Source organism: Nerophis ophidion, linkage group LG21 (genome assembly GCF_033978795.1).
Source record: "Nerophis ophidion isolate RoL-2023_Sa linkage group LG21, RoL_Noph_v1.0, whole genome shotgun sequence".
NCBI lineage: Eukaryota > Metazoa > Chordata > Actinopteri > Syngnathiformes > Syngnathidae > Nerophis > Nerophis ophidion.
This window is the reverse complement of record NC_084631.1, coordinates 8,106,620-8,126,174: the sequence shown is the minus strand read 5'-3', so window position 1 is coordinate 8,126,174 and position 19,555 is coordinate 8,106,620. Positions and strand designations below refer to the sequence as shown.

The window sequence follows — 19,555 nt, the reverse complement described above, 5'->3', positions numbered from 1 at the left end:
CTAAGACGACACGAGCGACCAGGACAGAGATGAGCCCTCGCGGAAGACGCAGCTACCGGCCACCGAAAGGCGGGTTGCGACGAGCAGGAAGAGACGGCGCGCTAGAAATTGGCGCGACCGACTGGCAAGACAATTTGTTCATTGAAATAATAAACAAGAGTCAATCCTGTTACAATGTGTCTTGCATCGATGGTCACAGCAACCCACACGATGACGGCTGGAGACCTGTCACAGTCTGTGTGTGTGTGTGTGTGTATATATATATATATATATATTATATACACATACATATATATATATATATACATATATATATATAAATATTATATACATATACATATATACACGTACATACATATATACATACATGTACACACATATATACATATTTATGTAAGCATATACACGTACATATATGTACACATACACCTATACACAATATATGTACATACACATTAACGTATACACTTTTATATGTACATGTATACATATACACATAATTATATATATATATATATACACATATACAAACATACATATATATATACACACATATGCATATACACACATATATAGTGTTCATGTATGTGTTTATGTGTATATATGTATGTGTATATGTGTACATTAATATGTTTGTATATGTGTGTGTATATATATGTATATACAGTATGTGTATATTTATACATATATATGTATGTGTATATACATACATATAAATGTAGATTTATGTGTGTACATATATATATGTGTATTTGTGTGTGTGTATATATATATGTATGTGTATACATGTGTGTATATATGTATGTAAATGTGATATATATGTATGTATATACACATACATATGTACATATAAGGGTGTAGTCACATGGTTGATTACATATAAGGGTGTAGTCACATGGTTGATTACATATAAGAGTGTAGTCACATGGTTGATTACATATAAGGGTGTAGTCACATGGTTGATTACATATAAGGGTGTAGTCACATGGTTGATTACATATAAGGGTGTAGTCACATGGTTGATTACATATAAGGGTGTAGTCACATGATGGATTACCATACATGGGTGTAGGTCACATGGTTGATTACATATAAGGGTGTAGTCACATGGTTGATTACATATAAGGGTGTAGTCACATGATGGATTACATATAAGGGTGTAGTAGCATTGATTGATTACATATAAGGGTGTAGTCACATAGTGGATTACCATACATGGGTGTAGTCACATGGTTGATTACATATAAGGGTGTAGTCACATGGTTGATTACATATAAGGGTGTAGTCACATGGTTGGTTACATATAAGGGTGTAGTCATATGGTTGATTACATATAAGGGTGTAGTCACATAGTGGATTACCATACATGGGTGTAGTCACATGGTTGATTACATATAAGGGTGTAGTCATATGGTTGATTACATATAAAGGTGTAGTCACATGATGGATTACCATACATGGGTGTAGCCACATGGTTGATTACATATAAGGGTGTAGTCACATAGTGGATTACCATACATGGGTGTAGTCACATGGTTGATTACATATAAGGGTGTAGTCACATGGTTGATTACATATAAGGGTGTAGTCACATGGCTGATTACATATAAGGGTGTATTCACATGGTTGATTACATATAAGGGTGTAGTCACATGATGGATTACCATACATGGGTGTAGGTCACATGGTTGATTACATATAAGGGTGTAGTCACATGATGGATTACCATACATGGGTGTAGGTCACATGGTTGGTTACATATAAGGGTGTAGTCACATGGTTGATTACATATAAGGGTGTAGTCACATAGTGGATTACCATACATGGGTGTAGTCACATGGTTGATTACATATAAGGGTGTAGTCACATGGTTGATTACATATAAGGGTGTAGTCACATGGTTGATTACATATAAGGGTGTAGTCACATGGTTGATTACATATAAGGGTGTAGTCATATGGTTGATTACATATAAGGGTGTAGTCACATAGTGGATTACCATACATGGGTGTAGTCACATGGTTGATTACATATAAGGGTGTAGTCACATGGTTGATTACATATAAGGGTGTAGTCACATGGTTGATTACATATAAGGGTGTAGTCACATGGTTGATTACATATAAGGGTGTAGTCATATGGTTGATTACATATAAGGGTGTAGTCACATGATGGATTACCATACATGGGTGTAGGTCACATGGTTGATTACATACATGGGTGTAGTCACATGGTTGATTACATATAAGGGTGTAGTCACATAGTTGATTACCATACATGGGTGTAGTCACATGGTTGATTACATATAAGGGTGTAGTCACATAGTTGATTACCATACATGGGTGTAGTCACATGGTTGATTACATATAAGGGTGTAGTCACATGGTTGATTACATATAAGGGTGTAGTCACATGATGGATTACCATACATGGGTGTAGGTCACATGGTTGATTACATACATGGGTGTAGTCACATGGTTGATTACATACATGGGTGTAGTCACATGGTTGATTACATATAAGGGTGTAGTCACATGGTTGATTACATATAAGGGTGTAGTCACATAGTTGATTACCATACATGGGTGTAGTCACATGGTTGATTACATATAAGGGTGTAGTCACATGGTTGATTACATATAAGGGTGTAGTCACATGGTTGATTACATATAAGGGTGTAGTCACATGGTTGATTACATATAAGGGTGTAGTCACATGGTTGATTACATATAAGGGTGTAGTCACATAGTGGATTACCATACATGGGTGTAGGTCACATGGTTGATTACATATAAGGGTGTAGTCACATGGTTGATTACATATAAGGGTGTAGTCACATGGTTGATTACATATAAGGGTGTAGTCACATGGTTGATTAAATATAAGGGTGTAGGTCACATGGTTGATTACATATAAGGGTGTAGTCACATGGTTGATTACATATAAGGGTGTAGTCACATGGTTGATTACATATAAGGGTGTAGTCACATAGTTGATTAAATATAATGGTGTAGTCACATGGTTGATTACATATAAGGGCGTAGTAACATGGTTGATTACATATAAGGGTGTAGTCACATGGTTGATTACATATAATGGTGTAGTCACATGGTTGGTTACATATAAGGGTGTAGTCACATGGTTGATTACATATAAGGGTGTAGTCACATGGTTGATTACATATAAGGGTGTAGTCACATGGTTGATTACCATGTAAGGGTGTAGTCACATGGTTGATTACATATAAGGGTGTAGTAACATGGTTGATTACATATAAGGGTGTAGTCACATGGTTTATTACATATAATGGTGTAGTCACATGGTTGGTTACATATAAGGGTGTAGTCACAGGGTTGATTACATATAAGGGTGTAGTCACATGGTTGATTACATATAAGGGTGTAGTCACATGGTTGATTACCATGTAAGGGTGTAGTCACATGGTTGATTACATATAAGGGTGTAGTCACATGGTTGATTACATATAAGGGTGTAGTCACATGGTTGATTACCATGTAAGGGTGTAGTCACATGGTTGATTACATATAAGGGTGTAGTAACATGGTTGATTACATATACGGGTGTAGTCACATGGTTGATTACCATGTAAGGGTGCAGTCACATGGTTGATTACCATGTAAGGGTGTAGTCACATGGTTGATTACATATAAGGGTGTAGTCACATAGTGGAATACCATACATGGGTGTAGTCACATGGTTGATTACATATAAGGGTGTAGTCACATGGTTGATTACATACAAGGGTGTAGTCACATGGTTGATTACATATAAGGGTGTAGTCACATGGTTGATTACATATAAGGGTGTAGTCACATGGTTGATTACATATAAGGATGTAGTCACATAGTGGATTACCATACATGGGTGTAGTCACATGGTTGATTATATACAAGGGTGTAGTCACATGGTTGATTACATATAAGGGTGTAGTCACACGGTTGATTACATACAAGGGTGTAGTCACATGGTTGATTACATATAAGAGTGTAGTCACATAGTTGATTACATATAAGAGTGTAGTCACATGGTTGATTACATATAAGGGTGTAGTCACATGGTTGATTACATATAAGGGTGTAGTCACATGGTTGATTACATATAAGGGTGTAGTCACATAGTGGAATACCATACATGGGTGTAGTCACATGGTTGATTACATACATGGGTGTAGTCACATGGTTGATTACATATAAGGGTGTAGTCACATGGTTGATTACATATAAGGGTGTAGTCACATGGTTGATTACATATAAGGGTGTAGTCACATGGTTGATTGCCATGTAAGGGTGTAGTCACATGGTTGATTACATATAATGGTGTAGTCACATGGTTGATTACATATAAGGGTGTAGTCACATGGTTGATTACATATAAGGGTGTAGTCACATAGTGGATTACCATACATGGGTGTAGTCACATGGTTGATTACATATAAGGATGTAGTCACATAGTGATTACCATACATGGGTGTAGTTACATGGTTGATTACATATAAGGGTGTAGTCACATAGTGGATTACCATACATGGGTGTAGTCACATGGTTAATTACATATAAGGGTGTAGTCACATGGTTGATTACATATAAGGGTGTAGTCACATGGTTGATTACATATAAGGGTGTAGTCACATAGTGGATTACCATACATGGGTGTAGTCACATGGTTGATTACATATAAGGATGTAGTCACATAGTGATTACCATACATGGGTGTAGTTACATGGTTGATTACATATAAGGGTGTAGTCACATAGTGGATTACCATACATGGGTGTAGTCACATGGTTAATTACATATAAGGGTGTAGTCACATGGTTGATTACATATAAGGGTGTAGTCACATAGTGGATTACCATACATGGGTGTAGTCACATGTTTGATTACATATAAGGGTGTAGTCACATGGTTGATTACATATAAGGATGTAGTCACATCGTTGATTACATATAAGGGTATAGTCACATGGTTGATTACATATAAGGGTGTAGTCACATGGTTGATTACCATACATGGGTGTAGTCACATGGTTGATTACATATAAGGGTGTAGTCACATAGTGGATTACCATACATGGGTGTAGTCACATGGTTGATTACATATAAGGGTGTAGTCACATGGTTGATTACATATAAGGGTGTAGTCACATGGTTGATTACATATAAGGGTGTAGTCACATGGTTGAATACATATAAGGGTGTAGTCACATGGTTGATTACATATAAGGGTGTAGTCACATGGTTGATTACATATAAGGGTGTAGTCACATGTTTGATTACATATAAGGGTGTAGTCACATGGTTGATTACATATAAGGGTGTAGTCACATGGTTGATTACATATAAGGGTGTAGTCACATGGTTGATTACATATAAGGGTGTAGTCACATGGTTGATTACATATAAGGGTGTAGTCACATGGTTGATTGCCATGTAAGGGTGTAGTCACATGGTTGATTACATATAATGGTGTAGTCACATGGTTGATTACATATAAGGGTGTAGTCACAGTGGAATACCATACATGGGTGTAGTCACATGGTTGATTACATATAAGGGTGTAGTCACATGGTTGATTACATATAAGGGTGTAGTCACATGGTTGATTACATATAAGGGTGTAGTCACATGGTTGATTACGTATAAGGGTGTAGTCACATGTTTGATTACATATAAGGGTGTAGTCACATGGTTGATTACATATAAGGGTGTAGTCACATGGTTGATTACATATAAGGGTGTAGTCACATGGTTGATTACATATAATGGTGTAGTCACATGGTTGATTACATATAAGGGTGTAGTCACATGGTTGATTACATATAAGGGTGTAGTCACATGGTTTATTACATATAAGGGTGTAGTCACATGGTTGATTACATATAAGGGTGTAGTCACATGGTTGATTGCCATGTAAGGGTGTAGTCACATGGTTGATTACATATAATGGTGTAGTCACATGGTTGATTACATATAAGGGTGTAGTCACAGTGGAATACCATACATGGGTGTAGTCACATGGTTGATTACATATAAGGGTGTAGTCACATGGTTGATTACATATAAGGGTGTAGTCACATGGTTGATTACATATAAGGGTGTAGTCACATGGTTGATTACATATAAGGGTGTAGTCACAGTGGAATACCATACATGGGTGTAGTCACATGGTTGATTACATATAAGGGTGTAGTCACATGGTTGATTACATATAAGGGTGTAGTCACATGGTTGATTACATATAAGGGTGTAGTCACAGTGGAATACCACACATGGGTGTAGTCACATGGTTGATTACATATAAGGGTGTAGTCACATGGTTGATTACATATAAGGGTGTAGTCACATGGTTGATTACATATAAGGGTGTAGTCACATGGTTGATTGCATATAAGGGTGTAGTCACATAGTGGATTACCATACATGGGTGTAGTCACATGGTTGATTACATATAAGGAGGTAGTCACATGGTTGATTACATATAAGGGTGTAGTCACATGATGGATTACCATACATGGGTGTAGTCACATGGTTGATTACATATAAGGGTGTAGTCACATGGTTGATTACATATAAGGGTGTAGTCACATAGTGGATTGCCATACATGGGTGTAGTCACATGGTTGATTACATATAAGGGTGTAGTCACATGGTTGATTACATATAAGGGTGCAGTCACATGGTTGATTACATATAAGGGTGTAGTCACATGGTTGATTACATATAAGGGTGTAGTCACATGGTTGATTACATATAAGGGTGTAGCCACATGGTTGATTACAAATAAGGGTGTAGTCACATGGTTGATTACATATAAGGGTGTAGTCACATGGTTGATTACATATAAGGGTGTAGTCACATGGTTGATTACATATAAGGGTGTAGTCACATGATGGATTACCATACATGGGTGTAGGTCACATGGTTGATTACATATAAGGGTGTAGTCACATGGTTGATTACATATAAGGGTGTAGTCACATGGTTGATTACATATAAGGGTGTAGTCACATGGTTGATTACATATAAGGGTGTAGTCACATGGTTGATTACATATAAGGGTGTAGTCACATGGTTGATTACGTATAAGGGTGTAGTCACATGGTTGATTACATATAAGGGTGTAGTCACATGGTTGATTACATATAAGGGTGTAGTCACATGGTTGATTACATATAAGGGTGTAGTAACATGGTTGATTACATATAAGGGTGTAGTCACATGGTTTATTACATATAATGGTGTAGTCACATGGTTGGTTACATATAAGGGTGTAGTCACATGGTTGATTACATATAAGGGTGTGGTCACATGGTTGATTACATATAAGGGTGTAGTCACATGGTTGATTACCATGTAAGGGTGTAGTCACATGGTTGATTACATATAAGGGTGTAGTCACATGGTTGATTACATATAAGGGTGTAGTCACATGGTTGATTACCATGTAAGGGTGTAGTCACATGGTTGATTACATATAAGGGTGTAGTAACATGGTTGATTACATATACGGGTGTAGTCACATGGTTGATTACCATGTAAGGGTGCAGTCACATGGTTGATTACCATGTAAGGGTGTAGTCACATGGTTGATTACATATAAGGGTGTAGTCACATAGTGGAATACCATACATGGGTGCAGTCACATGGTTGATTACATATAAGGGTGTAGTCACATGGTTGATTACATACAAGGGTGTAGTCACATGGTTGATTACATATAAGGGTGTAGTCACATGGTTGATTACATATAAGGGTGTAGTCACATGGTTGATTACATATAAGGATGTAGTCACATAGTGGATTACCATACATGGGTGTAGTCACATGGTTGATTATATACAAGGGTGTAGTCACATGGTTGATTACATATAAGGGTGTAGTCACACGGTTGATTACATACAAGGGTGTAGTCACATGGTTGATTACATATAAGAGTGTAGTCACATGGTTGATTACATATAAGAGTGTAGTCACATGGTTGATTACATATAAGGGTGTAGTCACATAGTGGAATACCATACATGGGTGTAGTCACATGGTTGATTACATACATGGGTGTAGTCACATGGTTGATTACATATAAGGGTGTAGTCACATGGTTGATTACATATAAGGGTGTAGTCACATAGTGGAATACCATACATGGGTGTAGTCACATGGTTGATTACATACATGGGTGTAGTCACATGGTTGATTACATATAAGGGTGTAGTCACATGGTTGATTACATATAAGGGTGTAGTCACATGGTTGATTACATATAAGGGTGTAGTCACATGGTTGATTGCCATGTAAGGGTGTAGTCACATGGTTGATTACATATAATGGTGTAGTCACATGGTTGATTACATATAAGGGTGTAGTCACATGGTTGATTACATATAAGGGTGTAGTCACATGGTTGATTGCCATGTAAGGGTGTAGTCACATAGTGGATTACCATACATGGGTGTAGTCACATGGTTGATTACATATAAGGGTGTAGTCACATAGTGGATTACCATACATGGGTGTAGTCACATGGTTGATTACATATAAGGGTGTAGTCACATAGTGGATTACCATACATGGGTGTAGTCACATGGTTGATTACATATAAGGGTGTAGCCACATGGTTGATTACATATAAGGGTGTAGTCACATAGTGGATTACCATACATGGGTGTAGTCACATGGTTGATTACATATAACGGTGTAGTCACATGGTTGATTACATATAAGGGTGTAGTCACATGGTTGATTACATATAAGGATGTAGTCACATCGTTGATTACATATAAGGGTATAGTCACATGGTTGATTAAATATAAGGGTGTAGTCACATGGTTGATTACCATACATGGGTGTAGTCACATGGTTGATTACATATAAGGGTGTAGTCACATAGTGGATTACCATACATGGGTGTAGTCACATGGTTGATTACATATAAGGGTGTAGTCACATGGTTGATTACATATAAGGGTGTAGTCACATGGTTGATTACATATAAGGGTGTAGTCACATGGTTGATTACATATAAGGGTGTAGTCACATGGTTGATTACATATAAGGGTGTAGTCACATGGTTGATTACATATAAGGGTGTAGTCACATGTTTGATTACATATAAGGGTGTAGTCACATGGTTGATTACATATAAGGGTGTAGTCACATGGTTGATTACATATAAGGGTGTAGTCACATGGTTGATTACATATAATGGTGTAGTCACATGGTTGATTACATATAAGGGTGTAGTCACATGATGGATTACCATACATGGGTGTAGTCACATGGTTGATTACATATAAGGGTGTAGTCACATGGTTGATTACATATAAGGGTGTAGTCACATGGTTGATTGCCATGTAAGGGTGTAGTCACATGGTTGATTACATATAATGGTGTAGTCACATGGTTGATTACATATAAGGGTGTAGTCACAGTGGAATACCATACATGGGTGTAGTCACATGGTTGATTACATATAAGGGTGTAGTCACATGGTTGATTACATATAAGGGTGTAGTCACATGGTTGATTACATATAAGGGTGTAGTCACATGGCTGATTACATATAAGGGTGTAGTCACATGGTTGATTACATATAAGGGTGTAGTCACATGGTTGATTACATATAAGGGTGTAGTCACATGGTTGATTACATATAAGGGTGTAGTCACATGGTTGATTACATATAAGGGTGTAGTCACATGGTTGATTACATATAAGGGTGTAGTCACATGGTTGATTACATATAATGGTGTAGTCACATGGTTGATTACATATAAGGGTGTAGTCACATGGTTGATTACATATAAGGGTGTAGTCACATGGTTTATTACATATAAGGGTGTAGTCACATGGTTGATTACATATAAGGGTGTAGTCACATGGTTGATTGCCATGTAAGGGTGTAGTCACATGGTTGATTACATATAATGGTGTAGTCACATGGTTGATTACATATAAGGGTGTAGTCACAGTGGAATACCATACATGGGTGTAGTCACATGGTTGATTACATATAAGGGTGTAGTCACATGGTTGATTACATATAAGGGTGTAGTCACATGGTTGATTACATATAAGGGTGTAGTCACATGGTTGATTACATATAAGGGTGTAGTCACATGGTTGATTACATATTAGGGTGTAGTCACATGGTTGATTACATATAAGGGTGTAGTCACATGGTTGATTACATATAAGGGTGTAGTCACATGGTTGATTACATATAAGGGTGTAGTCACAGTGGAATACCATACATGGGTGTAGTCACATGGTTGATTACATATAAGGGTGTAGTCACATGGTTGATTACATATAAGGGTGTAGTCACATGGTTGATTACATATAAGGGTGTAGTCACATGGTTGATTGCATATAAGGGTGTAGTCACATAGTGGATTACCATACATGGGTGTAGTCACATGGTTGATTACATATAAGGATGTAGTCACATGGTTGATTACATATAAGGGTGTAGTCACATGATGGATTACCATACATGGGTGTAGTCACATGGTTGATTACATATAAGGGTGTAGTCACATGGTTGATTACATATAAGGGTGTAGTCACATAGTGGATTGCCATACATGGGTGTAGTCACATGGTTGATTACATATAAGGGTGTAGTCACATGGTTGATTACATATAAGGGTGCAGTCACATGGTTGATTACATATAAGGGTGTAGTCACATGGTTGATTACATATAAGGGTGTAGTCACATGGTTGATTACATATAAGGGTGTAGTCACATGGTTGATTACATATAAGGGTGTAGTCACATGGTTGATTACATATAAGGGTGTAGTCACATGGTTGATTACATATAAGGGTGTAGTCACATGGTTGATTACATATAAGGGTGTAGTCACATGATGGATTACCATACATGGGTGTAGGTCACATGGTTGATTACATATAAGGGTGTAGTCACATGGTTGATTACATATAAGGGTGTAGTCACATGGTTGATTACATATAAGGGTGTAGTCACATGGTTGATTACATATAAGGGTGTATTCACATGGTTGATTACATATAAGGGTGTAGTCACATGGTTGATTACGTATAAGGGTGTAGTCACATGGTTGATTACATATAAGGGTGTAGTCACATGGTTGATTACATATAAGGGTGTAGTCACATGGTTGATTACATATAAGGGTGTAGTCACATGGTTGATTACATGTAAGGGTGTAGTCACATGGTTGATTACATATAAGGGTGTAGTCACATGGTTGATTACATATAAGGGTGTAGTCACATGGTTGATTACATGTAAGGGTGTAGTCACATGGTTGATTACATATAAGGGTGTAGTCACATGGTTGATTACATATAAGGGTGTAGTCACATGGTTGATTACATGTAAGGGTGTAGTCACATGGTTGATTACATATAATGGTGTAGTCACATGGTTGATTACATATAAGGGTGTAGTCACATGATGGATTACCATACATGGGTGTAGTCACATGGTTGATTACATATAAGGGTGTAGTCACATGGTTGATTACATATAAGGGTGTAGTCACATGGTTGATTGCCATGTAAGGGTGTAGTCACATGGTTGATTACATATAATGGTGTAGTCACATGGTTGATTACATATAAGGGTGTAGTCACAGTGGAATACCATACATGGGTGTAGTCACATGGTTGATTACATATAAGGGTGTAGTCACATGGTTGATTACATATAAGGGTGTAGTCACATGGTTGATTACATATAAGGGTGTAGTCACATGGCTGATTACATATAAGGGTGTAGTCACATGGTTGATTACATATAAGGGTGTAGTCACATGGTTGATTACATATAAGGGTGTAGTCACATGGTTGATTACATATAAGGGTGTAGTCACATGGTTGATTACATATAAGGGTGTAGTCACATGGTTGATTACATATAAGGGTGTAGTCACATGGTTGATTACATATAATGGTGTAGTCACATGGTTGATTACATATAAGGGTGTAGTCACATGGTTGATTACATATAAGGGTGTAGTCACATGGTTTATTACATATAAGGGTGTAGTCACATGGTTGATTACATATAAGGGTGTAGTCACATGGTTGATTGCCATGTAAGGGTGTAGTCACATGGTTGATTACATATAATGGTGTAGTCACATGGTTGATTACATATAAGGGTGTAGTCACAGTGGAATACCATACATGGGTGTAGTCACATGGTTGATTACATATAAGGGTGTAGTCACATGGTTGATTACATATAAGGGTGTAGTCACATGGTTGATTACATATAAGGGTGTAGTCACATGGTTGATTACATATAAGGGTGTAGTCACATGGTTGATTACATATTAGGGTGTAGTCACATGGTTGATTACATATAAGGGTGTAGTCACATGGTTGATTACATATAAGGGTGTAGTCACATGGTTGATTACATATAAGGGTGTAGTCACAGTGGAATACCATACATGGGTGTAGTCACATGGTTGATTACATATAAGGGTGTAGTCACATGGTTGATTACATATAAGGGTGTAGTCACATGGTTGATTACATATAAGGGTGTAGTCACATGGTTGATTGCATATAAGGGTGTAGTCACATAGTGGATTACCATACATGGGTGTAGTCACATGGTTGATTACATATAAGGATGTAGTCACATGGTTGATTACATATAAGGGTGTAGTCACATGATGGATTACCATACATGGGTGTAGTCACATGGTTGATTACATATAAGGGTGTAGTCACATGGTTGATTACATATAAGGGTGTAGTCACATAGTGGATTGCCATACATGGGTGTAGTCACATGGTTGATTACATATAAGGGTGTAGTCACATGGTTGATTACATATAAGGGTGCAGTCACATGGTTGATTACATATAAGGGTGTAGTCACATGGTTGATTACATATAAGGGTGTAGTCACATGGTTGATTACATATAAGGGTGTAGTCACATGGTTGATTACATATAAGGGTGTAGTCACATGGTTGATTACATATAAGGGTGTAGTCACATGGTTGATTACATATAAGGGTGTAGTCACATGGTTGATTACATATAAGGGTGTAGTCACATGATGGATTACCATACATGGGTGTAGGTCACATGGTTGATTACATATAAGGGTGTAGTCACATGGTTGATTACATATAAGGGTGTAGTCACATGGTTGATTACATATAAGGGTGTAGTCACATGGTTGATTACATATAAGGGTGTATTCACATGGTTGATTACATATAAGGGTGTAGTCACATGGTTGATTACGTATAAGGGTGTAGTCACATGGTTGATTACATATAAGGGTGTAGTCACATGGTTGATTACATATAAGGGTGTAGTCACATGGTTGATTACATATAAGGGTGTAGTCACATGGTTGATTACATGTAAGGGTGTAGTCACATGGTTGATTACATATAAGGGTGTAGTCACATGGTTGATTACATATAAGGGTGTAGTCACATGGTTGATTACATGTAAGGGTGTAGTCACATGGTTGATTACATATAAGGGTGTAGTCACATGGTTGATTACATATAAGGGTGTAGTCACATGGTTGATTACATGTAAGGGTGTAGTCACATGGTTGATTACATATAAGGGTGTAGTCACATGGTTGATTACATGAAAAGTCAAGACGAGTGTTAGCGTGCTAAAGTCTGCCATGTTGCACCATGGACGACCAATCAGACGCCGCTGCTATGAGCGAACCAATGACAGAGCGGTAGTCAGGAGCTGATTGGACGCCTGCAGGTCACATGTCTGTTAGTAGGTTAGGGGTTCTACAGCGAGGCAGCAGTGCTAACTCTCTAAGACAGGGGTCACCAACCTTTTTGAAACCAAGAGCTACTTCTTGGGTACTGATTAATGCGAAGGGCTACCAGTTTGATACACACTTAAATACATTGCCAGAAATAGCCAATCTGCTCAATTTGCTTTTAATAAATAAATCTATATATAAATATATATATAAAAATGGGTATTTCTGTCTGTCATTCTGTCATTTGTTTCCTTTTACGGAAGTTTTTTTGTAGAGAATAAATGATGAAAAAAACTCTTAATTGAACGGTTTAAAAGAGGAGAAAACACAAAAAAAATTAAAATTTAATTTTGAAACAGTTTATCTTCAATTTCAACTCTTTAAAATTCAAAATTCAACCAACAAAAAGAAGAGAAAAACTAGCTAGTTCGAATCTTTTTGAAAAATTTTTAAAAATAATTTATGGAACATCATTAGTAATTTTTCCTGATTAAGATTAATTTTAGAATTTTGATGACATGTTTTAAATAGGTTAAAATCCAATCTGCACTTTGTTAGAATATATAACAAATTGGACCAAGCTATATTTCTAACAAAGACAAATCATTATTTCTTCTAAATTTTCCAAAACAACATTTTTAAAAGAAATTCAAAAGACTTTGAAATAAGATTTACATTTGATTCTACAGATTTTCTAGATTTGACCGAATATTTTTTTTGAATTTTAATATAATAAGTTTGAAGAAATATTTCACAAATATTCTTTGTCGAAAAAGCAGAAGCTAAAATGAAGAATTAAAATGTATTTATTATTCTTTACAATAAAAAAAAAAATACTTGAACATTGATTTAAATTATCAGGAAAGAAGAGGAAGGAATTTAAAAGGTAAAAAGTTTGTTTAAAAATCCTAAAATCATTTTTAAGGTTGTATTTTTTCTCTAAAATTGTCTTTCTGAAAGTTATAAGAAGCAGAGTAAAAAATAAATGAATTCATTTAAACAAGTGAAGACCAAGTCTTTAAAATATTTTCTTGGATTTTCAAATTCTATTTGAGTTTTGTCTCTCTTAGAATTAAAAATGTCGAGCAAAGCAAGACCAGCTTGCGAGTAAATAAATATAATTTTAAAAATAGAGGCAGCTCACTGGTAAGTGCTGCTATTTAAGCTATTTTTAGAACAGGCCAGCGGGCGACTCATCTGGTCCTTACGGGCGACCTGGTGCCCGCGGGCACCGTGTTGGTGACCCCTGGTCTAAGAGGTCCCATTTCACTGAAGTCCCTCCCCCTTACCCTCCATCTCCACACTGATTGGCTCCGAGTCAGGTGACCCTTGGTCCCCCACGAAGGGGTCACCTGCCCCCTTTGGGAAGGCGGCTGCACTTGTGGGTGTGGTCTTCCCTGTGGTTGCAGCGTCGGGGGAGGAGGAGGAAGAGGAGGGGCAACAGAGGGAGTGATTAGTGAGAGCTCAATCAACTTCCTGCTCGAAGAGGAATGAAAGAGACGCTTCTTCCTTGACGACATTAAACCTGTTTGATTAGGTTAGCATCTGATGATAGCATCATTAGCGCCCTCCTGCTAGCAATGTGCTAACTGCCTGGCGCACGGCAAGCGGCACCCGTTTATCGCCTCTCTGGCGGCGAGCCAGATGACTGCGTGCCGTCACGCCGCCATACGTGCATGACAAATTAAACCGACACGCTAGCTTTCCCGCCAAAGTGCCCTCCTTTCATCCCGCTTCCGCCGTTTCCACGGCGACGCCAAACCGAGCATTATCAGATTTCCTACGTGGATGGCTGTTAGTCTGCCGACAGGAAGTAGGAAGTTTGCTGCCGACACTTCCTCATAACCAGCCGTGTTTTAAGTGCGATCAGCTGCGATTACCCAATCTCCCGGGCGAGTGTTGATTAAGGGATCTGTGAGGGGGCGTGTCTACTGACCGTAGGCGGAGTCCAGCGCCGTGTTCTGCCTGCGTGTGGTCGCCAACACGTCTGAAGGAGAAGAAAAAAAATGCTTCAAATGTTTACGAATTGTCTCCTTTGTCATCTCCAGCCACAGAAAACACACGAAACATTCACAATCTAGGAAAACTTGAGTGAAAACTTCATGTTAACAATCACAGCGCCATCCGATGGCCAAACCTGACATCTTCTAGTTTTCTTTTAGCTCCCAGATGAAGACAATTATAGTTCATGTTTTAAACCTCTTCTACAGGAGAAATCCTCATCATCACATGACCACAGTTAAAAGTAGTTCCTCGACATTAGCGCTAATATTTAAAGGCCTACTGAAAGCCACTACTACCGACCACACAGTCTGATAGTTTATATATCAATGATGAAATATTAACATTGCAACACATGCCAATACGGCCTTTTTTCTTTACTAAATTGCAATTTTAAATTTTGTGCTGGACTATCCTGCTGAAACGTTGCGGAATGAAGACGCGTTTGTGACATTATTGGTTGCGGCTAAAAGTCGTCTTATTTAATCGCATAATTACACAGTATTCTGGACATCTGTGTTGCTGAATCTTTTGCAATTTGTTCAATTAATAATGGAGAAGTCAAAGTAGAAAGATGGAGGTGGGAAGCTTTTAGCCTTTAGCCACACAAACACACAGTGATTCCTTGTTTAAAAATCCCCGGAGGTGAAGCTTTACTATGGATCAGAGCGGTCAAGCGAACATGGATCCCGACCACTTGTCGACTGGCAGTTTTCGGTGAGAAAATTGTGGTAATAAGTCGCCTCTTGCCGGAGATCAGCGGAGCTTCTGTCCTGCTGCAGCAGCGTGACTTCCCTCAACACACCCGTGGCCACACCCCTCCGACTATCAGGTACTAATTAACTCAATAAAACACTAGCAACACAATAGGCGGATAAGGGATTACCCAGAATTATCCTAGTACTGTAAACGTGTCTAAAAACATCTGAATCACTCTCACTGCAATCGCCTGTTTTTTTTCTTTTTCTAGTCCTTCACTCTAAATTTCCTCATCCACGAATCTTTCATCCTCGCTTAAATTAATGGGGAAATTGTCGCTTTCTCGGTCCGAATAGCTCTCGCTGCTGCTGGTTATGATTATAAACAATGTTCAGATGTGAGGAGCCCTACAACCCGTGACGTCACGCGCACATCGTCTGCTACTTCCGGTAAAGGCAAGGCTTTTTTATTAGCGACCAAAAGTCGCAAACTTTATCGTCGATGTTCTATACTAAATCCTTTCAGCAAAAATATGGCAATATCGCGAAATGATCAAGTATGACACATAGAATGGACCTGCTATCCCCGTTTAAATAAGAAAATCTAATTTCAGTAGGCCTTTAAAGTAATAATAACAATATGTCCTTCACGTTGTGTCTAAATGCTACCTTCATGTTAGTACTACATGCTACCTTCTCGTTATGTCTAAATGCTACTTTGATGTTACGACTACATGCTACCTTCACGTTATGACTACATGCTATCTTCAAGTTACGAATACATGCTATCTTCATGATATGTCTAAATGCTACCTTCATGTTATGACTACAAGCCACCTTCAAGTAATCTCTAAATACTACGTTAATGTTACGACTACATGCTACGTTAATGTTACGACTAGATGCTACGTTAATGTTACGACTAGATGCTACGTTAATGTTACGACTACATGCTACTTTCAGTTATGACTTCAGGAGAAATCCTCATCACATGACCACAGTTAAAAGTAGTTCCTCGACAGTAGCACTTGTAATAGCAATATGGCTAACACTTGGTTAATATTTAGGTCACGACATGTATTGCTGGCACTTTTAGGATGTTTTTAGATGACTTCATGTGTACTTCCATTAGCTGCATCGTTAGCCACCTCATACTTGCCATATTTTACGCCTTAGAATACACATGAAAAAATACAAATATTTAAGTTCCATCAACAAGTGTAGCTCTGCAGATCATGGACACCCGCTGGTAAGGACAGGTACTGCAGCGCACGTGGACACTTTAAGTGGACACTGATGTCTTCAGTCGGTCCTTTAGCAGACAAACAGGAAGTCTTACCGTGACAGGAGTCCGCGTGGAAACCAGCGTGGTCCTCCACGTCCTGCTCGAAGACGCCCCTGGAGAAACACAAAGACATTGTCTTCATCATCATCATCATCATCATCGCTGCTTTCCATCTTTCAGCTGTTGAGATGTTATTGTGCCTCCTTCCTCCTACACGCCAAGGATGATGACGTTAGACGGCCAGGAAGAAAGAGAGGATGGTGGGACACCAGAATGTTCTGTCACTTCCTGCTGTTGTTGTTGTTGTGCCCGCCTTGCTGCAGGCTCAGTTTGTGGAGGAAACTTTTCTCGGTTTGTCAGCAGCAAGAATAGCAAATATATACTGACATTTGGAAAGGAGGAGAGTAAGAAGGACATAAAGGTGGAGAGGAAGGAGAAAGAGGACAAAAAGAAGATGAAATAAGTTGAAGGAGAAGAACATGAAGGAGGAGATGAACAAGATGAGGGAAAAGGAGGAGTAAGGGAACAACACAATGAAGGAGGAGAAAGACATGAAGGAGGAGATGAACGAGAAGAAGAAGAAGAATGAGGAAATGGAGGAGATAAAGGAGAAGGACTTGAAAGAGGAGAAAAAGAAGATGAAAAAGAGAAAGACATGAGAGAAGAAAAAGAAGATGAGAAGGGCATGAAAGAGAAGATGAAGGAGAAGGACATGAGTGAGAAAAACATGGAGATGAAAGAGGAGTTGAAGGAGAAGGTCATGAAGGAGATGAAGAAGGAGAGAATGAGGAGATGGAGGAGATAAAGGAGAACCACATGAAAGAGAAAAAGAAGATGAAAAAGAGAAAGACATGAAAGAGAAGAAAAAGATGAGAAGGACATGAAAGAGGAGAAAAAGAAGAAGAAGGACATGAAGGAGAAAACCATGGAGATGAAATAGAGGTTGAAGGAGAAGGTCATGAAGGAGATGAAGAAAAAGGAGAATGAGGAGATGGAGGAGATAAAGGAGAAGGACATGAAAGAGAAAAAAAGACAAAAAGGAGAAAGACACAAAAGAGAAGAAAAAAGATGAGAAGGACATGAAAGAAGAAAAAGAAGATGAAGGAAATGAATGAGAAGAAGGAGAATGGGGAGATAAAGGAGAAGGACGAGAAAAGACATGAAAGAAAAAAAGGAGAAAAATTACATGAAAGAGGAGTTGAAGAAGGACATCAAGGAGAATGAAGAACAAAAGGGGGAGTAAGGTAAAACTATGATGATGAAGGGGAAGGACATGAAAGAGAAAAAAAAGACGAAAAGGAGAAAGACACGAAAGAGAAGAAAAAAGATGAGAAGGACATGAAAGAAGAAAAAGAAGATGAAGGAAATGAATGAGAAGGAGAATGGGGAGATAAAGGAGAAGGACAAGAAAAGACATGAAAGAAAATAAAAGAGATAAAGGAGACGAAGGAGAAAAATTACATGAAAGAGGAGTTGAAGTAGGACATCAAAGAGAATGAGGAACAGAAGGGGGAGTAAGGGAAAACTATGATGATGAAGGGGAAGGACATGAAAGAGAAAAAAACAGATGAACAAGATGGTGGAAGAGAAAAAGGAAATGAAAGAAGTTGAAGGAGAATGACATGAAAGAGAACAAAAAGGAGATGGAAAAGGACATGGAGATGAACGAGGACAAAAAGGAGATAAAAGAGGAGTTGAAGAAGGACATGAAAGAGAACAAAAAGGAGATGAATGAGATGGAGGAGAAAAAGGGGATGAAAGAAGTTGAAGGAGAAGGACATGTAAGAGAAGAAAAAGGAG

The 19,555-nt window shown here is 38.1% G+C and overlaps 1 protein-coding gene across 2 annotated transcripts in view; it reads right to left on the bottom strand.

Annotated features, from left to right (window-relative positions):
- The window catches only part of sema6e (sema domain, transmembrane domain (TM), and cytoplasmic domain, (semaphorin) 6E), a 255,502-nt gene that overhangs the window by 16,686 nt on the left and 219,261 nt on the right, over nucleotides 1–19,555 (bottom strand). The window contains exons 18-20 of one of the 2 annotated variants that reach the window (XM_061881724.1): nucleotides 17,810–17,868; nucleotides 15,708–15,758; nucleotides 15,061–15,168 (exon numbers count right to left, since the gene is read on the bottom strand). In XM_061881724.1, coding sequence (XP_061737708.1) covers nucleotides 15,061–15,168; nucleotides 15,708–15,758; nucleotides 17,810–17,868 — 218 coding nt within the window. The remainder of the gene's footprint in view (nucleotides 1–15,060; nucleotides 15,169–15,707; nucleotides 15,759–17,809; nucleotides 17,869–19,555) is intronic. The other variant, XM_061881726.1, reaches the window with a different exon arrangement.